Here is a 25,984-nt window from a genome sequence, read left to right as displayed (position 1 = left end):
TTTCAGTTTGGGCTCGGTGGTTGGTTGGTTAGCTGGGATAGCCGATCTCACCACACCCATCACTTGAATTTTTTGCAAGGGATCGTGATATGATTCCAAATTCAATGTGCAGTACACTTTGCCATCTCTTTTTGTTGTCCGAAGATGTGGTCGTTCGATTAACCCTCGCAGTATGACAGTTTGGACTTCACCAGAACTCAAAAGCAGTCGGGATTTGATAGGGCCGTTTGGAGTAAGCACGCGAGCAAGTGCTGTGGGCAGGAAAACGTGTGTCTTGAGACGATGGCTTATGCGTTCGCATAAATAAGTACGACTGCTGCGACGGCTGGTGGACGATCTATTGACAGATGCAGGCCAGTTACGTCTAGATCTTTAACGTGTAAGATTGTCGGAGCCTTGAAGATTGGACGATTGGGCGATGACTGGTAGCCGGAGCGAGAAGTCTTCTGAGATTTGTCCATGTGAATCAGTGTATGGTGATGGCGTTGACACACGATGCAGGTATTTCTGGATGGGCACCAGTGTCGAGTATGAGAGGTACACAAGCAGTTGTGGCAGAACCCCTTTTCTTTTATTACTTCTCTTCGTTCGGATACAGGCAATCGTAGAAATGTAGGACAGTATTTAAGGAAATGTCTATCTTGGCAGATACGACATTTGGGTACGCTTCGTGAAGTGCTGAAAAGGTAAAGTTTATTTAATGTGTGAACAGTAAGGATCGACTTTTATTATGAGGCAATTGGAAGAATACACAGTTTAACGAGTGGGCGAATGATTACTCCGTTCTGTATACGCACTTCTGCGACACGAACCTGAGAATCCTCAGTTGGTGGAAGGTTATCTTCCCTAATCATTACAAAATCGTCAGTCTTCAAGTTACTCTGGGCCGATTTCCATTTATATCTTTTTTGCAATTCACAAATATATTCATTCTTCCACCGCCTAGCGAATGTGATTTGCAACGACTTTAGCTTTTGTCAGCGGTTTATTATGGAAAGATCATCTGAATATTCTTCAGGAATCGCCATTAAAGGTGCACTTCTAAGCAAATGACCGGGAGTCAATGGAATCAAATCAGATGGGTTTTCGCTGATTAGTGACAGTGGTCTCGAATTCAATACACTCTCAATTCTTACAAGCAACGTGGAAAATTCTTCAAATGTGAACTTGGTATTGCCTGCAACTTACCTTAGATGTGCCTTCATACTCTTGACGGCTGCCTCCCACAATCCCCCCATATGGGGAGCGTGCGGTGGGATGAAGTGCCAAGAAAATCCATGCATCCCATACTTCTCGGTCACCGATTTCTCGCAGTATTTAAGAAAGTTTTTGTATTCCTCTCGCAAAGATCGACTAGCACCTACGAAATTCGTTCCATTATCTGAGAACATCTTTCTTGGAATTCCTCGACGCCCTACAAATCGATTGAAGGTGGCCAGAAAGGCCTCAGAGGAAAGTTCAGAACATGCTTCCAAGTGAATTGCTCTAGTGGATAAACAAACAAATATCGAAGCATAACCCTTTTGGAGTTTGCTGTCCGAAGCTTGGAAGTCTTCACATCAAACGGCCCGGCAAAGTCAACTCCAGTATTCGTGAGCGGCAAGGAAAATGTACACCTCTCAGGAGGTAAAGCAGCCATTATTTGATTCCGAATTCGGTGTTTATACACCGCGCAGGTTTTACAACTTCGAATACATTTTCGAACAGAATTTTTCAAGCGAATGACATAGAACTCCTGTCGAATTGCTCGTAACATAACTTGGTGTTCCGCATGCAGTAGTATCCTATGTGTAAATTCAATAAAAAGTTTACAAAAACGAGAATTTTCTGGCAAGATTATGGGAAATCTTTCATTGTAACTCATATCAGAATTTTATAGACGACCATTGACTCGTAGCACTTTGCTCTCATCTAAAAAGGGATTCAGCGTTAAAAGCCTACTTTTAGAATGTATATGTTGATTTGAAGCGAGGGCTTGATATTCGTCTGGGAAACGGGATACCTGTGCAATGTGTATTAAACGGTATTTCACAACTTTAATTTCCTGGGCAGTGATAAATGACTGCTGCATTTCAATGCAGCTTTTCTTCTGGCATTTCCGGATGAATCGAAACATAAAGCATATAACACGAAAAGCACGATCAAGAGATGAAAATCTTTCCAACATATCATCTAATTGAACGTGAACCTGGAAAGTTGTAACTTTTCTTTCTAGAGTGGATTCCACTTGAGATGGTTGTTTCGGCCAAAATTCGGTTGATCGAACTAACCATTGGGGCCCGTTCCACCAAAGTTCGCTGCTGTTCAATTCTAGTGGGGTACATCCCCCTGTGCCCATGTCAGCTGGGTTTTCTTGAGTTGGAACATGCCTCCACTTGGCATTACCAACGTTTTCAATTATCTCCGAGACTTTGTTGGCCACAAATGTCTTCCAATGGAATGGGGGCTTTTCAAGCCAAGCTAAAGTTATTGTAGAATCTGACCACAAATTGATTTCCGAAACCGGGAAATGTAAATGCTGACGAATGGACTTCAATAGTCTAGACAATAAAGCTGCTCCACATAATTCCAAACTAGGGAGACTAATAGTTTTCAGTGGGGCTACTTTGCTTTTCGAAACTAACAAATGTGTGGAAGTTTCATTTTGCGAGGACGTTGAAAGAACATATACACATGCGCAGTATGCTTTTTCGGAAGCATCGCAGAACCCGTGAAGTTGCAGCTTACTATCAGGAGAGTAATTTATCCAACGAGGAATTTTTATGTGTTCGATATCTGAGAAATTTCCAATGAACGTTTTCCAATTTTCTAACGAATGTGGTTTTACTTCCTCGTCCCATTCTGTCCCCTCCATCCATAATTGCTGCATCAGAATTTTTGCCAGAACAATAATTGGCGAAAGCCAACCGGCGGGATCAAACAATTTTGCGACAATGGATAATATTTTTCGTTTTGTAATTGGGGAAGAAGGAACAGAAATATTTGAAACTTTGTAAAAAAATTGGTCAGTCACGGCATTCCATCGTATTCCCAAAGTTTTCGTATCGCTAATCTCTTCAAGAATTGAAGTATATGAGCGTTATTGGCCGTAATTTTTCTCAATGGAAACCCAGCGGAGTCCAATAGATCAATTAGTTCCAAAAGGTACGAGCGTGTCTCCTCTAATGCATGCCCGCCAGAAAGAATATCATCTATGTATATTTGATCTTGAAGAAGAGAAGCAGCAACAGGATGAGTGACTTTTCCATCTTCGCTTAATTGCAGCAGAGTTCTTATTGCCAAGTATGGCGCACAATTAACCCCGAAAGTAACGGTTTTCAAATAATAGTCTTTAATTGATCCGGAATGACTTTCACGAAATAAGATCTTCTGAAACGGCCTATCATCCTTGTGAACGTAGATTTGCCGATACATCTTTTCAATATCTCCATCAAATACAAATTTGAAAAACCGCCACCGAAGAATGACATTCATTAAATCATTTTGAAGCGTTGGGCCCGTATGAAGAATATCGTTTAAAGAAGTACCCGTGGACGTTTTCTTAGACGCATTGAATACTACTCTAACTTTGGTGGACGCACTCTCAGGTCGAATGACCGCGTGATGCGGTAGATAAAATGAACGACAATATCAATTTTCTTCAATTTCAGCTTGAGGAGCAAGTTCCATGTGGTCAAGTGTCAGATACTCAGACAAAACTCTTGTGTACTCAGTTGAAAGCTGTGGAGATTTTTCCAAAGACTTCTCCATACGAAGAAATTGTCCCATTGCAGCACGCCGTGAAGAACCTAGTTTGATTTCAGGTGCTAGATCCTGCCTGAAGGGTAATCTGACGCTATATCGACCATTCGGCATACGGGCCGTTGTTGCCTTAAAAAATTCCTCGCACCAAGCGTCGTTCTCAGATTGATGCTTTCGGGTCAGAACCTCTTCTAATTCCCAAAACTTACGAATATCGTCATTAATCGAATCATGAGATGTCACGAAAGTTGCACATGTGGTCACCGTTCTAGATTTCGGTGGTCCGCTTATAAGCCATCCGAATTCCGTTTCTTGCGCTAAAAGATTGCCGAATACATTTCTGAGAATTCCAGGTTTAATTATCGAAGGTAAAACGTCACTGCCCAACAGCATATCTATTGGACCAGGTCGGAAAAAGTCTGGATCAGCCAAGTCGATTTGGTCAAGCTCTGTCCAATCTGAAATTTTAGTGGGAGCGGAAGGCATTAAATGTTTCAAACTCGAAACAACTAAGGCCGATGTTTGTATTTTGAAATTAGACTTGCGGGACTTTAAAGTGATGTAACACATCTTAGATGAATTTTCCAAAATAGTTCCGCCAAGCCCAGAAATCCTCGTGAAGGATTTTTTGGTCGGGATTGAAAATTTATTTATAATCCTACTGGATATAAAAGATTCTTGAGAACCTTGATCTATAAAAATTCGAATCGTGAAACAAGCTCCAAGATGTTCTATGTCAGCCAACGCCGTAGGTAAAATTGTTTCTTCTCCCAAAGCGGTAAAGTGGGATTGAACATTTTACGTAACGGCACTCGAAGTAGTCGGTTCATCCTCAGACTGTGCCTCAATATGGAAAGAGGTTGCCTGGTACGATTGACTCCCGTGTGAACCAGAGTTTCTTTGGTTCGCGGGTCTTGAATTCCCATATCGACTTCCTGTGTTGGGAGAATCAGGATGAAATACCGAGTGGTGCTTCTGTTGGCATTTTTGGCAAACAAATTCGCTTTGACAGTTTTTAATTACATGACCGTATGAAAGACAGTTTTCACAGATATTATTACTTGAAACGAACTTTTGCTTTCTACTTAGCGGCCACGATTTATTTGGGACATGATCGTAACGCATGATTCTGTTTACATGCCTTGCAGGGACGAAAGTTCCCTTCAGAGTTCATATGAACGTTTTGAGATTTGTTACCAGATGGGTGAGTATTAGAAGGTTTTCGCATATCCGAAATCGACTCAATCATATTCAACCTTTTTGAAATAAACTCGTCTAATTGAGACCAGGAGGGAACTTCCTTATGATCGGTTATGGAATTCTCCCATGCGCTTAAAGTTTCATCCGGTAACTTAGAGGAAACCCAAAAGACAAGAAATGGATCCCACGCCAAAACAGAAATATTGTACGTTTTCAAAATGGAAAGAGAATTATTTATGGTATATTGCAGATTTCTTAAACCTTTTCCCCTCTCAGAATTGACATTATCCAGATCAAAAATCCTGCGCAACTGATGATTTATGAGAATACGTTTATTCTCTTATCTTTGCCCTAAAGCATCCCACGCCAATATGAAATTGTCATCTGTAAGGGCGAATTGTTTCACTATTTGATTCGCCTCCCCACGAGTTTTGCCTCTTAGATGGAAAAGCTTTTGAGCGGGGGACAATCTTGGATGTTTTATATAAATAGCCGTAAACATATCGCGAAAGCTTGGCCATTTGTCATATCCCCCGTTGAAAAGTTCGGTGTCGCATGGCGGAACTTTGAGGCAACCACCGGTTTCCTCGGAAATTTGTATGCCCTCTATCTTTGCCTGAACAATTGATCTACTCATTTTACCCTTCTCAATTTCCATTAAATCCAAAATTGCGGCCTTACAAGATTTGTACGATTGTAACGTATCTGAAAATTTCCGACTCATCAATGCCTGAACATCTTTTGTAACAACCGAATCTGAAGACGTCATATCACTTTCGTAAATTAGAACGAATTGACGCCATCGACGTACCAAGTCATCGATTTCGACTTGCAAACGGGACACTGTAAGGGTCGAAACGTCAATCTCCTCAAAATTTGCGCAATAGGTAACAACTTCGTCAGAAAAAGAGGTAAACTTTTGAGAGATCATTTTGACTCGCGGAAGCGCAACTAGAGAATAAAAGTCTCACACTATAAGCATCAACAACCGAAACAAGTGTAACAACTCAAGTCTCCTCACAACTGAAATATCTCGAAGGGACAACAGCGTTTACGCAACTTTCAGATTCGATAGGTTTAAACTTCGTTCACGGGTTATGTTAATATGTCACCTGCATGTACACGTACGATTCCGACCTTTTCGGTCTTAAGATCCAACAAAAACAAAAAAAAACAAGTATATACGGCCGTAAGTTCGGCCAGGCCGAAGCTTATGTACCCTCCATCATGGATTGCGTAGAAACTTCTTCTAAACACTGCCATCCACAATCGAATTACTTAAGTTGCGGTAACGCTTGCCGATGGCAAGGTATCTTAAAACCTCCAGCACCATCTTCTAAATTGTATGTAAGTCCATACGTGGTATATATTAAATCAAAAAAGATCGATCCAATACGTATATAATTCAGTTTGACAAAGTAGACATAAAATTTTGACAAAATTTTCTACAGAAATAAAATTTTAACAAAATTTTCTATAGAAATAAAATTTTCACAAAATTTTCTATAGAAAGAAAATTTTGACAAAAATTTCTACAGAAATAAAATTTTAACAAAATTTTCTATAGAAATAAAATCTTGGTAGATAATTTTTGGCTCGAGTGGCAACCATGATTATGAACCGAATAAAATTTGAACAAAATTTTCTATAGAAATAAAATTTTGACAACATTTTCTATAGAAATAAAATTTTGACTATGATGAAAATTTTATTATGAACCGAATAAAATTTTAACAAAATTTTCTCTAGAAATAAAATTTTGACAAAATTTTCTATAGAAATAAAATGTTGACAAGATTTTCTACAGAAATAAAATTTGGTAGATTATTTTTGGCTCTAGTGGCAACCATGATTATGAACCGATATGGACCAATTTTAGTGTGATTGGACCAATTTTGGTATGGTTGTTAGCGACCATATACTAACACCACGTTCCTAATTTGAACCGGATCGGATGAATTTTGCTCCTCCAAGAGGCTCCGGAGGTCAAATCTGGAGAACGTTTTATATGGGGGCTATATATAATTATGGACCGATATGGACCAATTCTGGCACGGTTGTTAAAGATCATATACTAACACCATGTTCCAAATTACAACCGGATTGGATGAAATTTGCTTCTCTTGGAGACTTCGCAAGCCAAATCTGGGGATCTGTTTATATGGGGGCTATATATAATTATGAACCAATGTGGACCAATTTTTGCATGATTGTTAGAGACATATACCAACATCATGTACCAAATTTCAGGCGGATCGGATGAAATTTGTTTCTCTTTGAGGCTCCGCAACCCAAATCTGGGGATCGGTTTATATGGGCGCTATATATAATTATGGACCGATGTGGACAAATTTTTGCACGGTTGTTAGAGACCATATACCAATACCATGTACCAAATTTCAGCCGGATCGGATGCAATTTGCTTCTCTTTGAGGCTTCGCAAGCCAAATCTGGGGATCGGTTTATATGGGGGCTATATATAATTATGGACCGATGTGGATCAATTTTTGCACTGTTGTTAGAGACCATATACCAACATCATGTACCAAATTTCAGATGGATCGGATGAAATTTGCTTCTCTTTGAGGCTCCGCAAGCCAAATCTGGGGATCGGTTTATATGGGGGCTATATATAATTATGGACCGATGTGGACCAATTTTTGCATGATTGGTAGAGACTATAAACCAACACTATGTACCAAATTTCAGCCGGATTGGATGAAATTTGCTTCTCTTAGAGGCTCCACAAGCCAAATCTGGGGATCGGTTTATATGGGGGCTATATATAATTAAAGACCGATATGGACCAATTTTTGCATGGTTGTTAGAGACCATATACCAACATCATGTACCAAATTTCAGCCGGATCGGATGAAATTTTCTTCTCTTTTAGGCTCCGCAAGCCAAATCTGGGGATCGGTTTATATGGGGGCTATATATAATTATGGACCGATGTGGACCAATTTTTGCATGGTTGTTAGAGACCATATACAAACACCATATACCAAATTTCAGCCGGATCGGAGAAATATGCTTCCGTTAGAGGCTCCACAAGCCAAATCTGAGGGTCCCTTTATATGGGGGCTATACGAAAAAGTGGACCGATATGGCCCATTTTCAATACCGTCCGACCTACATCGATAACAACTACTTGTGCCAAGTTTCAAGTCGATAGCTTGTTTCGTTCGGAAGTTAGCGTGATTTCAACAGACGGACGGACGGACGGACGGACGGACATGCTTAGATCGACTCAGAATTTCACCACGACCCAGAATATATATACTTTATGGGGTCTTAGAGCAATATTTCGATGTGTTACAAACGGAATGACAAAGTTAATATACCCCCATCCTATGATGGAGGGTATAAAAAGATCGATCCAATACGTATATAATTCAGTTTGACAAAGTAGACATAAAATTTTGACAAAATTTTCTACAGAAATAAAATTTTAACAAAATTATCTATAGAAATAAAATTTTCACAAAATTTTATATAGAAAGAAAATTTTGACAAAAATTTCTACAGAAATAAAATTTTAACAAAATTTTCTATAGAAATAAAATCTTGGTAGATAATTTTTGGCTCGAGTGGCAACCATGAATATGAACCGAATAAAATTTGAATAAAATTTTCTATAGAAATAAAATTTTGACAAAATTTTCTATAGAAATAAAATGTTGACAAGATTTTCTACAGAAATAAAATTTGGTAGATTATTTTTGGCTCTAGTGGCAACCATGATTATGAACCGATATGGACCAATTTTAGTGTGATTGGACCAATTTTGGTATGGTTGTTAGCGACCATATACTAACACCACGTTCCTAATTTGAACCGGATCGGATGAATTTTGCTCCTCCAAGAGGCTCCGGAGGTCAAATCTGGAGAACGTTTTATATGGGGGCTATATATAATTATGGACCGATATGGACCAATTCTGGCACGGTTGTTAAAGATCATATACTAACACCATGTTCCAAATTACAACCGGATTGGATGAAATTTGCTTCTCTTGGAGACTTCGCAAGCCAAATCTGGGGATCTGTTTATATGGGGGCTATATATAATTATGAACCAATGTGGACCAATTTTTGCATGATTGTTAGAGACATATACCAACATCATGTACCAAATTTCAGGCGGATCGGATGAAATTTGTTTCTCTTTGAGGCTCCGCAACCCAAATCTGGGGATCGGTTTATATGGGCGCTATATATAATTATGGACCGATGTGGACAAATTTTTGCACGGTTGTTAGAGACCATATACCAATACCATGTACCAAATTTCAGCCGGATCGGATGCAATTTGCTTCTCTTTGAGGCTTCGCAAGCCAAATCTGGGGATCGGTTTATATGGGGGCTATATATAATTATGGACCGATGTGGACCAATTTTTGCACTGTTGTTAGAGACCATATACCAACATCATGTACCAAATTTCAGATGGATCGGATGAAATTTGCTTCTCTTTGAGGCTCCGCAAGCCAAATCTGGGGATCGGTTTATATGGGGGCTATATATAATTATGGACCGATGTGGACCAATTTTTGCATGATTGGTAGAGACCATAAACCAACACTATGTACCAAATTTCAGCCGGATTGGATGAAATTTGCTTCTCTTAGAGGCTCCACAAGCCAAATCTGGGGATCGGTTTATATGGGGGCTATATATAATTAAGGACCGATATGGACCAATTTTTGCATGGTTGTTAGAGACCATATACCAACATCATGTACCAAATTTCAGCCGGATCGGATGAAATTTTCTTCTCTTTTAGGCTCCGCAAGCCAAATCTGGGGATCGGTTTATATGGGGGCTATATATAATTATGGACCGATGTGGACCAATTTTTGCATGGTTGTTAGAGACCATATACAAACATCATATACCAAATTTCAGCCGGATCGGATGAAATATGCTTCCGTTAGAGGCTCCACAAGCCAAATCTGAGGGTCCCTTTATATGGGGGCTATACGTAAAAGTGGACCGATATGGCCCATTTTCAATACCATCCGACCTACATCGATAACAACTACTTGTGCCAAGTTTCAAGTCGATAGCTTGTTTCGTTCGGAAGTTAGCGTGATTTCAACAGACGGACGGACGGACGAACGGACATGCTTAGATCGACTCAGAATTTCACCACGACCCAGAATATATATACTTTATGGGGTCTTAGAGCAATATTTCGATGTGTTACAAACGGAATGACAAAGTTAATATACCCCCATCCTATGATGGAGGGAAAAAAAAATACTAAATTCTTCGGAATCACTTTCAATTTATATTTTAATGTAATGTCCTTTTACACGGTATTCTGCGATGTCACAAATCAATTAAAAATGTCAATCAAAAAGCACGTATCTAGTAAATGCGTCGGTAAAATAAATTCTGAAATAATTCAACATCGTACCATTATCGTATATCTAGCGCAGATCAAATGACTCTCTCCACAATGTGCTCGCCTTATTAACGGCCCAAATTAGTTAAATCAAACAAATACCGAAATAACTTCAAGATTCAAGCAATATCGAAATGCTGCTATTAATTCAAGCAGTAGATGTGTGCTGTTGAAAAACATTCAATGTGTCCCATGTATTGTGGCTTGCTCATTCACTCTCTCACAAACCAAGACACAAGATGCTACTGTAGCGTTTTTTCCTGTGTTCAGTGTGTATGAGTATGATAGGTTTGGTCTTTCGTTTAATTATTTCCTTTTCATTAAACCGTCCACAACAAAGTACATCTAGAGAAAAACTGGTCGACTATTTAAACCCCATAATCACTTAGTTTCGCAGGGATTTCCTCAATCCTTTTCCTTGTCTCCAAATGCATATTCAACGAAATTATTCCTCAAGACTGTTGGAATCAAACGAAATCTCGATTCGTTTTCTCCGATTTTAATTGGTCTAATTCTCAAATTTTCAACTTCAGAGGCCATCAGAATTCGTCCGTTGGTTTGTACAAGAAATGTTTATTATTCTCGTATCCTTATTCCAAGAACCCGATATCCGATATATATGTTTCAAATCCAATGAACATCAATTTCTTTTAGCAACTTTTCTTCGATAGTCTCTATTAGAAAGGCATATTTGTAATGTTTACCATAAAAATTGCTTCACTAAAGAATAGAATTAACTTTCACTTTGAGTATCGATAATCCAATTTCGAATAGTAATTTATGAAAATTGAATACAAATCCTATACGCTACGTTTCGATAAACTGTATTTCCTATGCAACGCAGAATTCAAATATTAACATCTCTTTTACAATAGTAAATTTATATTCAGGTTGCACTTATAAGAAGCTTTTTGTATTCCAAAGATCATTGTCTTTCCCCTAACTATTTTCGTATCGATTTCGAGCCAACGAAGTAGAAAATTGCCCCAATGACATCTAAAACACAATTAACTCTTAACTTTCAGTTTAGCGTATCTTATACCCGAACACAATTTTCAATTTATTTCAATTCATCAAACTTGATTTCAAGGAGAAATTATGCTATTTCCAAGTAAAAATCATCTCTATATAAAATGAAAGGCATTTCTTTCTTCTCTTCCTGAATTTGTTCTAGCCCTATAGTCTAGTCACAAACATTATCGAATTGTATCATCGATTATAGCGGGGTCTATATCCAATTTCCAAGAACAAATTGGTATCAGTTCCTCTATGTAAATACACCAATGTTTCAGTCGAATCCCATAACTCTAAGAAGTGAAATTTCTATCGGCTTCTTGTGCAGAGAAAATGTATCAGAGAAATGTGTGTTCTATGCTCGAAAAATTAGCATTCGAATCCTAAGTATGAGTAATCCTTGTGCCCACGACAATATCCACTTGCAGTGTGAAATAAATAATTTCTACTACGACCCTCATATATGTAATAATGATTAGACTCACCGCAAATCGTTCATTACTCCTTTGCCTCAATTTCTATAGAACAGGTTGTCTTCCAAAGCCAAATCCCGCTACAAAATCCACATGTCACAATTTTGCAAACGATTCATAAAATTCCAGTTATTCGTATCACATTGTTTTCCACAAATTTGGATTTGTTTTCACTAATTCGCCTTTCTTTATGATTTTTTAACTTGTTTTTCAAATCACTCAAGAAAATGTATTTATTCCTTGTTCAGCAAAGTTTCCAATTATTCACTTCCAACACTTCACTACTCTCCCAATTATCTCCTTACTTTCAGGTGTTTTTTTCAATTCTTTCAATTATCAAATTTTTACAATTAAATAAATAAAGAATGTCGCATCGAAAAGGCAAAGGTGTGATCTTCCTCACTTGTTAACTGAACTGAATTGCTCTCTCGTAAAGCGAGCGAATAGTTACCTCTAAGCGAGATATTCAACTCTACCTATAGGTGTAGTAGTGGTGTGTGATATATGAAAGAGAAACTAAGTCGTTTAAGAGTAACGATAGCTAGCGTTATTGGGTGATTGTTACAGACTTTGTTGTTATGTGATTCGATGGACAATAAGATGATCTTAAATAAAAATTCCTCCAAATTTACTCACACACAGACGGGTACGAGTGGTAATGCTGGTTCGGCCGTTTATTAGATCTATGGCCTATCTGTCACAGAGAAGAGAACCTTTTGTGTGACGTGGTGAATTTGGCTTTCTCAAAGATTTCGGCACAAGTCTTTTACCACAAATGTTATCGAAAAACTATACATAAATAAGTAAATGAGGCAGAAGGAGGAAATGAAAAAGTAAGTGGACTTTGCCTCTTACGCAACTCTATTTAAGGCTATTCTTCTTCAAATGAAAAATAACCAATAATGCTCGTGAAGCATAACGCCAGCTCGGCTTCCCAATCAAGAACGACGAACTAGCTTGCGTGAAAAGCTTAGTTCAACAACCAAAGCAACTGCGGACTTTGTGTAAGCACAACTTTATTTTTCCAACAATAGCAAACAGCTACACTTCTTAGTTATAGTCGAAATAAGCCAATTCTTAAGATTTGTCATACAATGCCTCAATACCTATCCGTTCACATATCAAATTAACTTTACATACCTGGTCTCCATATCTTTGATAATTTTTATTCGGTCAATGTAATTACTAGCGATGGACGTGATCCAAAATATAAATTATTTGCTTCAGATTCCTTCAACGGTTCGATGGACCATGTACAAATCCGAGAGATATATACTGCTGAAATGGACTGTATCGTATGAGTTGAAACGACTCCCAGAAATGTAAATTGGTAAAGCCAAAAAAAAAAAAAGAAAGAGAAAGAGAAAGGGCCAAAGTTCAATTTTAGATGTGAAGTTTATTGCGGGTTGAGCTGCTTACCGCTGCGAGTATTGCTACACAAGTGAAGTTCTTAAAATAAGGGTATAATGGTTTCACATACAATCAAGAAGTTTGTAGTTTAATGTTAAAATAGGACAAAAATAGTTATTTTTGGCTAAAGCTTTTCTTAACTTTTTAGTGTTACCAGATTAAATGCAAATTCAAACTCTTATACAATATACGTTATATTAATTCGATATTTAAAATAGGGTAATTCATTTCTTATAATTCAATGATATAATCCAATTATTAACAAGTATGTACGGCCGTAAGTTCGGCCAGGCCGAAGCTTATGTACCCTCCATCATGGATTGCGTAGAGACTTCTTCTAAACACTGCCATCCACAATCGAATTACTTGAGTTGCGGTAACGATTGCCGATGGCAAGGTATCTTAAAACCTCCTAACACTGTCTTATAAATTGTATGTAAGTCCATACGTGGTATATATTAAATCAAAAAAAGATCGATCCAATACGTATATAATTCAGTTTGACAAAGTAGACATAAAATTTTGACAAAATTTTCTACAGAAATAATATTTTAACAAAATTTTCTATAGAAATAAAATTTTCACAAAATTTTCTATAGAAATAAAAATTTTCACAAAATTTTCTATAGAAAGAAAATTTTGACAAAAATGTCTACAGAAATAAAATTTTAACAAAATTTTCTATAGAAATAAACTTTTGACAAATTTTTCTATAGAAATAAAATCTTGGTAGATTATTTTTGGCTCGAGTGGCAACCATAATTATGAACCGAATAAAATTTGAACAAAATTTTCTATAGAAATAAAATTTTGACAATGATGAAAATTTTATTATGAACCGAATAAAATTTTAACAAAATTTTCTCTAGAAATAAAATTTTGACAAAATTTTCTATAGAAATAAAATTTTGGTAGATTATTTTTGGCTCAGTGGCAAACATGATTATGAACCGATATGGACCAATTTTTGTGTGATTGGACCAATTTTGGTATGTTTGTTAGCGACCATATACTAACACCACGTTCCTAATTTGAAAAGGATCGGATGAATTGTGCTCCTCCAAGAGGCTCCGGAGGTCAAATCTGGAGAACGTTTTATATGGGGGCTATATATAATTATGGACCGATATGGACCAATTTTTGCACGGTTGCTAGAGACCATATACCAATACCATGTACCAAATTTCAGCCGGATCGGATGAAATTTGCTTCTCTTAGAGGCTCCGCAACCCAAATCTGGGGATCGGTTTATATGTGCGCTATATATAATTATGGACCGATGTGGACCAATTTTTGCACGGTTGCTAGAGACCATATACCAATACCATGTACCAAATTTCAGCCGGATCGGATGCAATTTGCTTCTCTTTGAGGCTTCGCAAGCACAATGTGGAGATCGGTTTATATAGGGGCTATATATAATTATGGACCGATGTGGACCACTTTTTGCATGATTGTTAGAGACCATATACCAACACCATGTACCAAATTTCAGCCGGATCGGATGACATATGCTTCTCTTAGAGGCTCCACAAGCCAAATCTGGGGATCGGTTTATATGGGGGCTATATATAATTAAGAACCGATATGGACCAATTTTTGCATGGTTGTTAGAGACCATATACCAACACCATGTAGCAAATTTCAGCCGGATCGGATGAAATATGCTTCTCTTAGAGGCTCCACAAGCCAAATCTGGGGATCGGTTTATATGGGGGCTATATATAATTATGGACCGATGTGGACCAATTTTTGCATGGTTGTTAGAGACCATATACCAACATCATGTACCAAATTTCAGCTGGATCGGATGAAATTTGCTTCTCTTTGAGGCTCCGCAAGCCAAATCTGGGGATCGGTTTATATGGGGGCTATATATAATTATGGACCGATGTGGACCAATTTTTGCATGATCGTTAGAGACCGTATACCAACACCACGTACCAAATTTCAGCCGGATCGGATGAAATATGCTTCTGTTAGAGGCTCCACAAGCCAAATCTGGGGATCGGTTTATATGGGGGCTATATATAATTATGGACCGATGTGGACCAATTTTTGCATGATTGTTAGAGACCATATACCAACACCACGTACCAAATTTCAGCCGGATCGGATGAAATATGCTTCTGTTAGAGGCTCCACAAGCCAAATCTGAGGGTCCCTTTATATGGGGGCTATACGTAAACGTGGACCGATATGGCCCATTTTCAATACCATCCGACCTACATCGATAACAACTACTTGTGCCAAGTTTCAAGTCGATAGCTTGTTTCGTTCGGAAGTTAGCGTGATTTCAACAGACGGACGGACGGACGGACGGACGGACATGCTTAGATCGACTCAGAATTTCACCACGACCCAGAATATATATACTTTATGGGGTCTTAGAGCAATATTTCGATGTGTTACAAACGGAATGACAAAGTTAATATACCCCCATCCTATGATGGAGGGTATAAAAATAGTTATTGTTGAACTGGGTTCAACATTTATAGTAAATACAAAATTAGTATATAAAATAGGAAAAACATTGGCAACCATGGTTGCCACCGTTGTTAGAATTCCACCAAAAATGGTAAATTAGTTATTGTTTAGTAGATTGGTTGAATTCTTGTTGTTTCGGTAGATTTTGCAAAACATTTCTCTCCAAATAAGAGGTACATCAATTTTCTATAGAAATAAAATTTTGCAAAAATTTTCTATAGAAATAAAATTCAGCAAACATTTTCTGTAGGAACAACATTTTGACAAATTTTTCTGTAAAAATAAAATTTTGGAAAAATTTTTTTCAGAAATAATAATGGCCAACATTTCTATAGAAATAATATTTTTTTGGTAGATTTGTGGTAAATTTTTCTTAAAATTTTTGTAGATTATTTGTGGCACCAGCTGCAACCGTGTTGGCAACTGGAGCCATCACCTAATAGAAATGTATTTGATGCAGTTTACAAAAAAATATTAATTCAATCAATTACATTTTTAAATAAATATTGTTTTACAAATACTATTAAAATTTTATTTGAAAGGTTTCTAACAATATGTTTTTCTGTGGCGTTGTGGTATGTTTTCATATTCAAATCCAATTTTTGTGAGCTTCTAAAATGTTTTAGGTGGTTTACATATATTTGCAAAACACTTCCTCATAATTTAATATTTTCAAATTGTTGTATTTAATTTTATAAATTCTTTTCCAAACTTTTGCCGTACAATAATGAAGTTTCCCATGAAAGAAAGAAAAACTAAATGATTGAAAATTCTGTGAAAGTTTGTGGCTTTTAATCAACTTTAGCACAAATTCCTCATAGTCCATTTTACACAATAACCATCATACCACCAATTTCTATTCTTGCCCTACTACAACGCCATCTTCGTTCATTGAGTCGCTCAATAATATTAAGCAATAATCATAAATGCGACTTTTCCATCCGTTGTTATCGAAATAACGTCGAAGAGCCGCAAACTTTTTTTTGAGTTAATTAAAAGTTGGTTCGGTGTGCGAGTAACGTTTACAGAGGGCCAACTTTTTTCCTGACTGCTTCGAATAAGCGCTAAACACATCACAACTTTTTTCAAGTTCCCGGGGTCACTTTCTGGTGGCATCCTACAGAGGAGCTAATGTCAGGGTGGGCAATGTTTTTTTGGTGGCATTTAGCAAGCTGTAGACAATAAAAAGTTTCAACCACAAATGACTGTCATAATGACCGGGAATGCAATGAACAAAATCATTTAAAAAACGACTCGAATCGTTATTTTTGATTGTCAAAGTACGTGTTTATTATTGACATTGCCGCCATCCATTCTCGTTCCATCGAAGAGATAAATGGTAAATTGCTCGGATGTAGGGTAGGGATGAAATGTCAACCCACTTCTTGAATGTTACACAATTTGTAATATAGAAATAAACATAAGAAATGTTTTGTTAATAACTTAAATATCACAAGTTATTGCACCCTCAAAAAAATCGCCTCTGTAACATTTACACCCAAACATATTCTGCTTCAAGCGTATATATTTTCAGAATTTGTTCCGGCAAAAAAATGTTTGGACTGTGCAAACAAGCTATGTTTCATCCTAACCATATCATTTTTTATGGTCCCAAATAATTAATTCTAGTTTCTAAACATTTTAAGGATTCTTTCTTTAAATATTTTTTTTTTTTCAAAGATTAGTGTCTTAAATATAAAGAAGGAAATGTTTAGAGCAAAGATTATGAATTTTCTTTTAATAATTATTTCTTTATTTTAAATACATTTTTTGTGAATATTGTATAAATCTTGTATGTTACAATCTTTTATATAAGGTAAATATTTGTTTCAGTGTACGAATGGAGACAGGTTGACATGATCGTGACTAATGGCTCATGGGTGGGCCGCGAGTGTGATTTTCAAAAAATTATTCTCACGCATTTTTTGTGACGCACGTTCTCGCATGGAGACTTCAGTTTGACTACACTCAAGTGTGACTCACGAAATTGTGTGCCACGTGCACACCTCTAATGTGTAAATTAAAGGCAATAACTATATAATAACCAGCACCCAGCAAAAAAATTTGGAAGTTCTTCCAGAGGAACAACTTTAAAAGCACTTCCAGAAGATGTACTCCCAATGATGTTCTTTATTTTATCTACTCAGGAAGTTCTTTTAATTAAATTTTTTATGATTTGCTTTTTTCATATTTTTAATGGATAATATTAACTTTTTTGTTTCAAATAGGTTAAAATCAGAGTAAGAATTCTTAAAATGGTACAAATTATTTAAATTTGCTAAAAAATGCTAAATCCAATCTGAAAAAATTGTGCATTTTTGAAAATATTTCAAGTCAAACGTTTCAGATAAGCGTTAGAATCCATTAAAAATTATAAAAAATTATAAAAATTATTTGACAAAATATCACAGAAATTTTTAATTTACATCCAAAACATTGAATTCGGATCACACCTAAAGAAGTGATGCAAATTCAGTGCAACGGCTGTAGAAATGCAGGACTTCCGTCCTATGACAAGCCCATGTTCAATTCATCGCTTCTGCGTCAATTTTGCACAACTTCCGGATCCAAAAAGAACATTTTCATTACTTTTTTGGCGACGCTTTTTTTGCTGGGCACTTAATGGACGTAAATTCCTATCGGTTTATTAGTCTTCGAAATATGCTTTTCACTCATTTCGTCATACTTGAAATTATGTATTTCGTTGTCGTCTCCAAAATGTCGGATTTTTACGGTATTTTAAATTTCGAGAAAATTTTTTAATTTTAGTTTCTTATTGTAAAACGCAAGGACAAAACGTACATTTAAATACATTTAAATACACTTTCGTGATTAAGTACCATTCAGATTTGACCATTGAACTTACACGGATGGAAAATAATGTTTTTCATACGTTTCGGTGTAAAACAGATATGTTTGGGATTCAATGTTTTAGCATATTTTATTTAAGTGCAAGCACACCATTTTTATACCCTGCGCCACACTGTGGAACAGGTTATTATAAGTTAGTGCATATGTTTGTAACACCCAGAAGGAGACGAGATAGACACATGGTGTCTTTGGCAATAATGCTCATGGTGGGTCCCTGAGTCAATATAACCATGTCCGTCCGTCCGTCTGTCTGTGAACACATTTTTGTGATCAAAGTCTAGGTCGCAATTTAAGTCCAATAGGCTTCAAATTTGGATCAGAATAGAACCCTATTGATTTTGGAAGAAATCGGTTCAGATTTAGATATAGCTCCCATATATAAAGGGTGATACGGTCAAAATTTGGTCAAGGGAAAACGCGTGTAAATCGGTGAAATCGTTTATTTAAAAAATCGAATAAAATTTCTTTTTCAAGTTCAATTAGTATAAAATTCAGGAAAAATATTCAGTTAGGCTTTCGCTTTTCCAAATCCGAATTGCCGGGCCTCACGCTTGACACCTCCCATCAGATTTTGTACAGCCACCTTGTCCACCTTCTTCGCCGCAGAAAGCCAGTTTGCCTTGAACTGCTGCTCGTCTTTAGCAGTTTTTTTTTGTCTTCTTTAGGTTCCGCTTGACAATAGCCCAGTATTTCTCAATTGGGCGGAGCTCTGGCGTGTTGGGAGGGTTCTTGTCCTTGGGAACCACCTGCACGTTGTTGGCGGCGTACCACTCCATGGCCTTTTTACCGTAATGGCAAGATGCCAAATCCGACCAAAACAGTACGGAACAACCGTGTTTCTTCAGGAAAGGCAGCAGACGTTTATTCAAACACTCTTTCACGTAAATTTCTTGGTTGACAGTCCCGGAAGCTATGAAAATGCTGCTTTTCAAGCCACAGGTACAGATGGCTTGCCAAACCAGATATTTCTTTGCGAACTTTGACAGTTTTATGTGCTTGAAAATATCTGCTACCTTTCCGTTTTCTCCGGGATCGCGCTTTGGCCGTCGTATTTTGTTTATCATCGCGATGTGGAGTCACTACCTTCTTGTAAGTCGATAGTCCGGCTCGTTTTTTGGCTCGATACACGGTTGTAGACGATACACCCAGCTTATTTGCGGCATCTCGGAGAGAGAGGTTAGGGTTTCGCTTGAAACTACCGGTAACTCTCTTTGTCGTCTAAGCGGCTTCCGGTTTCCGATTTCCCCCCGATCCAGACTTCCTGGCTGTCGACAAACGTTCCCCAAACCCGGAAGCTGCTTATAGTCGGCTTTGACGTAGGTTTCGTTGCCCATTACCACGCAGTCAAACTTCGTCAGCATCGTCATGTACAGCCTCCGGGATCGCGCTTTGGCCGTCGTATTTTGTTTATCATCGCGATTTGGAGTCACTACCTTCTTGTAAGTCGATAGTCCGGCTCGTTTTTTGGCTCGATACACGGTTGTAGACGATACACCCAGCTTATTTGCGGCATCTCGGAGAGAGAGGTTAGGGTTTCGCTTGAAACTACCGGCAACTCTCTTTGTCTTCTCAGCGGCTTCCGGTTTTCCATTTCCTCCTGATCCAGACTTTCTGGCTGTCGACAAACGTTTCCCAAACACTTTAATTACATTTGTAACGGTTGATTTGGCAACTTTTAGCGATTTTGCCAGCTTTGCGTGCGAGTAGCTCGGATTTTCGCGATGCGGCATTTTGACAACTGAAGAGTGAATTCCAAAATCAAAATAGGAGCAACATTTTACACACACACACCTTCAAAATGAGGGGTGTTCAGGTTTTTTAAATGCAAAATTGAAAGAAATACGTCAAGTTTATATTGACCAAATTTTGACCGTATCACCCTTTATCTTTCACCCGATATGCACTAATATGGACCCAGCAGCCAGAGTTTTATACCGATTTGCTTGAATTTTTGTACAAACATAACACTTAGTCGTATAGTCAGGTGTGCTAAATTTGATTGAAATCGGTTCAGATTTAGATATAGCTCCCATATATATCTTTCGCCCGATATGGACTTATATGGCCCCAGAAGCCAGATTTTTGGCCGAATTTGGTTGAAATTTTGCACTAGGAGTACAATTAGTAATATAGTCTTGTGTGCCAAATTTGATTGAAATCGGTTCAGATTTAGATATAGCTCCCATATATATGTTTTTCTGATTTCGACAAAAATGGTCAAAATACCAACATTTTCCTTGTTAAATCGCCACTGCTTAGTCGAAAAGTTGTAAAAATGACTCTAATTTTCCTAAACTTCTAATACATATATATCGAGCGATAAATCATAAATAAACTTTTGCGAAGTTTCCTTAAAATTGCATCAGATTTAAATGTTTCCCATATTTTTTTACTAAAATTGTGTTCCACCCTAGTGCATAGGCCAACTTAAATTTTCTATAGATTTTGTAAAAGTCTATCAAATTCTGTCCAAATCGAGTGATATTTAAATGTATGTATTTGGGACAAACGTTTATATATAGCACCCAACACATTTGACGGATGTGATATGGTATCGAAAATTTAGATCTACCAAGTGGTGCAGGGTATAATATAGTCGGCCCGCCCGACTTTAGACTTTCCTTACTTGTTTAGGTACATAAAGTGGTGTGCCGAATATGGTGTATATCGGTCTATGGCTGACAAGGTATGTTGGGTCCACAAAGGGCTGTGGGAAATATGATGTGCCACCATATAGACCGATCTCCACATTTAGCTAGTGGCTAGTAGAGTTTATTTTGCGTACGAACCTGGTAGTTTGCAATAAGGGAGATACTTATATTTATAGTACGGGAGAGAATAATATGTTTTTAAAATCTTCTAACCAATACAATTATATAAAACATATTAAAATATAAATTTAAGACAATATATTACAACAAAGGAAAAGCAAGACAAATTTAAAACAAATGTTTGAAATTTAAGAAAATGCGGTTGTATTGAAGTAATAAACAAGTATATACGGCCGTAAGTTCGGCCAGGCCGAAGCTTATGTACCCTCCATCATGGATTGCGTAGAAACTTCTTCTAAACACTGCCATCCACAATCGAATTACTTAAGTTGCGGTAACGCTTGCCGATGGCAAGGTATCTTAAAACCTCCTAACACCATCTTCTAAAATGTATGTAAGTCCATACGTGGTATATATTAAATCAAAAAAGATCGATCCAATACGTATATAATTCAGTTTGACAAATTTGATATAAAATTTTGACAAAATTTTCTACAGAAATAAAATTTTAACAAAATTTTCTATAGAAATAAAATTTTCACAAAATTTTCTATAGAAATAAACTTTTGGTAGATTATTTTTGGCTCGAGTGGCAACCATGATTATGAACCGAATAAAATTTGAATAAAATTTTCTATAGAAATACAATTTTGACAATGATGAAAATTTTATTATGAACCGAATAAAATTTTAACAAAATTTTCTCTAGAAATAAAATTTTGACAAAATTTTCTATAGAAATAAAATTTTGACAAAATTTTCTATAGAAATAAAATTTTGGTAGACTATTTTTGGCTCTAGTGGCAACCATGATTATGAACCGATATGGACCAATTTTTGTGTGATTGGACCAATTTTGGTATGGTTGTTAGCGACCATATACTAACACCACGTTCCTAATTAGAACCGGATCGGATGAATTTTGCTCCTCCAAGAGGCTCCGGAGGTCAAATCTGGAGAACGTTTTATATGGGGGCTATATATAATTATGGACCGATATGAACCAATTCTGGCACGCTTGTTAAAGATCATATACTAACACCATGTTCCAAATTACAACCGGATTGGATGAAATTTACTTCTCTTGGAGACTTCGCAAGCCAAATCTGGGGATCGGTTTATATGGGGGCTATATATAATTATGAACCGATGTGGACCAATTTTTGCATGGTTGTTAGAGACCATATACCAATATCATGTACCAAATTTCAGGCGGATCGGATGAAATTTGCTCCTCTTTGGGGCTCCGGAACCCAAATCTGGGGATCGGTTTATATGGGCGCTATATATAATTATGGACCGATGTGGACCAATTTTTGCACGGTTGTTAGAGACCATATACCAACACAATGTACCAAATCTCAGCCGGATCGGATGCAATTTGCTTCTCTTTGAGGCTTCGCAAGCCAAATCTGGAGATCGGTTTATATGGGGTCTGTATATAATTATGGACCGATGTGGACCAATTTTTGCATGGTTGTTAGAGACCATATACCAACATCATGTACCGAATTTCAGGCGGATCGGATGAAATTTGCTTCTCTTTGAGGCTCCGCAAGCCAAATCTGGGGATCGGTTTATATGGGGCTATATATAATTATGGACCGATGTGGAACAATTTTTGCATGATTGTTAGAGACCATATACCAACACCATGTATCAAATTTCAGCCGGATCGGATGAAATATGCTTCTCTTAGAGGCTCCACAAGCCAAATCTGGGGATCGGTTTATATGGGGGCTATATATAATTAAGGACCGATATGGACCAATTTTTGCATGGTTGTTAGAGACCATATACCAACATCATGAACCAAATTTCAGCCGGATCGGATGAAATTTTCTTCTCTTTGAGGCTCCGCAAGCCAAATCTGGGGATCGGTTTTTTGGGGGCTATATATAATTATGGACCGATGTGGACCAATTTTGGCATGGTTGTTAGAGACCATATACTAACACCATGTACCAAATTTCAGCCGGATCGGATGAAATTTGCTTCTCTTTTAGGCTCCGCAAGCCAAATCTGGGGATCGGTTTTTTGGGGGCTATATATAATTATGGACCGATGTGGACCAATTTTGGCATGGTTGTTAGAGACCATATACCAACACCATATACCAAATTTCAGCCGGATCGGATGAAATATACTTCTGTTAGAGGCTTCACAAGCCAAATCTGAGGGTCCCTTTATATGGGGGCTATACGTAAACGTGGACCGATATGGCCCATTTTCAATACCATCCGACCTACATAGATAACAACGACTTGTGCCAAGTTTCAAGTCGATAGCTTTTTTCGTTCGGAAGTTAGCGTGATTTCAGCAGACGTACGGACGGACATGCTTAGATCGACTCAGAATTTCACCACGACCCAGAATATATATACTTTATGGGGTCTTAGAGCAATATTTCGATGTGTTACAAACGGAATGACAAAGTTAATATACCCCCATCCTATGATGGAGGGTATACAAATTAAGAAACTAAGAAACATAAACGTCTTTTTTCCATAATTTAATATACTTCTTGTTTGAATATTTTGTGATTTTATTAAATTCATAGGGTCATCGTCCAATACTATCAAAAAGTATTGCAATGAAATGTGGAAGCATAGGACAAAATAATTCATTAAAATTCTGTTTTACTGTTGTCAATAAATTCTTTGCAAAACCAGATCCCAAAACAATATCTCGTTAGATTTTCGTATTAAATGTTTTTGTTGTTATTTTGGTATTGCTTCCATTCAGTGGTCGTGAGGGGAAGTATTTAGTTGCAATCATATCACCAAAAGTGCAAGTCATTCTGTGTTACGTTGAAAATTAAAGAGTCAGTAATGATGTAATACAGTTAGGGTATTATAATTATTAAAAGGGAAACTGCAAAAGAACTAGCCGAAATGTTCTTGTTAAAATTAAGAATAATATACAATATAATAAATCGGGAAGAAAAAGAAGGGCGAATTAAAAGCTTCAAACGGACGACAAAGTAAACTCAAACGGAGGGATAAAAACTTGTATGAGTCTTGAAAAATGTCTGCGGGAACAAGATATCGCATGAGACTGCCCAAAGTTTACATTAAAACACAAATACTCCTCTCGATCAGCGAGAAAATAGCCTCTCCTTTCTTAGCAAAATATTGAAAAACTGCTACAATTTGCAATAGAACACAATTAAATACCGAATGTTTAATCTGATGGGGGCAGGTAGTCGTGATTTCGTTGATCGATAACTGCAATTCTCGCTGGGGCGATGATGTTCGGTGCCGTTGCTGGATGGTAACGAGATGCTTGATGACTGCCGAAGAATTGGATTCGTAGGTAGTCGGTGTTTACGGCAAGTTAGGTTCGTTGTTGTTCGGTGATGTTGGTCGTCGTTTGTTGATGGTTCGTTGACGGTCTTTGTTCGTTGGATGATCGGGTACTGGTGTTCTGGCTGTTTGCTTGGTGGAAATCGGCTCGTTGATGGAAATTACTTTCTGCTTTTGAGCGCCTTCGTAATGCTACCGTTGATCGTGCCGGTGCTAGCTTCAGTGTCGACAGTGCGATAGTCGGGATCAGCTTCCGGTCGCTAATCGGTCAAGATTGGTGATTAGTATTAGTGACGACACAATGGACTGAATCGTCTAAGTGAGCCTGAAACTTAATTGAAAGGTTTCTTTGGTGAAACAGTAGACCCCACAGTCTCTGTGGTGGAACAGTAGACCCGAAGGTCTCTGTGGTGGAACAGTAGACCCCAAGGTCTCTGTGGTGGAACAGTAGGCCCGAAGGTCTCTGTGTAATATTTATTTCACACGTCTGGGAATAAACTCTTCAGACGACGCAAAGAAAATATCACCGAACTACGAGCGGAAGGGTGTGCAGACCCCCACCACCTTAATAAGCAAATTTTATTCTCGATGTGGAGCTCTGCCCAGAATGCTGTTCTACAGCTTTATTAGAAAATAAGAATGTATGATATACAATAAAATTAAATTGAATTAAATAACATAAATAAAATAGGATAAACTAAGTTCATTTCAATTGCTGTCCTACAGCTTTTAGAAGTCCTAAAGTAAATTTCATCTTGAGCCTTTCTGTCCCCGACAGTGAAGGCGAGCATGGATTCGGTTTAGGACTGTCACTTTCTCTGGCGGCATTTTGCACTTCGTCAGCATATATTGCTGATGTTTTTGTGCCTTCTTGTGTTGTTGGATCGTAAGCGATTTCAAAAGTTTCATTATCTGCTGCGTTGGGGAGTTATCGTTGCCCTTTTTGGCTGGTTGGCTTGATGCTGTTGGCCTTGTGGGACGGCCAACATGCCGGTTGTTGCAGATGGCGATGGGTCCGGTTTTGTTGCGTTGCGTTGTAGCCCAGTAGGGCTAGAGGTGATGGGGCGGTTTCGCTTGACGTCCGTGAGGTAGTTTCCCATTGACTGGGTCCGATAGCATTGACAGATCGCTGTTTTTCTGTTTGAAGGAATTTACTCGGTGCTCGGATGATGGGGCTACTCGGCTCTAGTGACGGGAATTCGCGTGATTTGCTCTGTAGTGTAACTTTTCGATATAGGGCCCCGAATAAATCTTAGCCAATTTATGTGTGAATTTATCGACAGGCAATGACTGGGGTTGTTCC

The 25,984-nt window shown here is 37.7% G+C and overlaps 2 protein-coding genes across 2 annotated transcripts; both read right to left on the bottom strand.

Moving 5' to 3' along the window:
• Positions 1-1,873: 1,873 nt before the first annotated feature.
• LOC142230856 (uncharacterized) lies at positions 1,874-2,869 on the bottom strand. Its single transcript, XM_075301478.1, has one exon. It carries the CDS (start codon positions 2,867-2,869, stop codon positions 1,874-1,876), a length of 996 nt encoding a protein of 331 aa, XP_075157593.1.
• Positions 2,870-3,630: 761 nt separating this feature from the next.
• Positions 3,631-4,311, bottom strand: LOC142230854 (uncharacterized). The gene has a single exon (XM_075301477.1). It carries the CDS (start codon positions 4,309-4,311, stop codon positions 3,631-3,633), a length of 681 nt encoding a protein of 226 aa, XP_075157592.1.
• Between the last annotated feature and the right edge of the window lie 21,673 nt (positions 4,312-25,984).

This window comes from Haematobia irritans, chromosome 3 (genome assembly GCF_050003625.1).
Source record: "Haematobia irritans isolate KBUSLIRL chromosome 3, ASM5000362v1, whole genome shotgun sequence".
Lineage (NCBI taxonomy): Eukaryota > Metazoa > Arthropoda > Insecta > Diptera > Muscidae > Haematobia > Haematobia irritans.
Note: the sequence above shows the minus strand (reverse complement) of the source record. Positions and strands in the feature narration are given on the sequence as shown.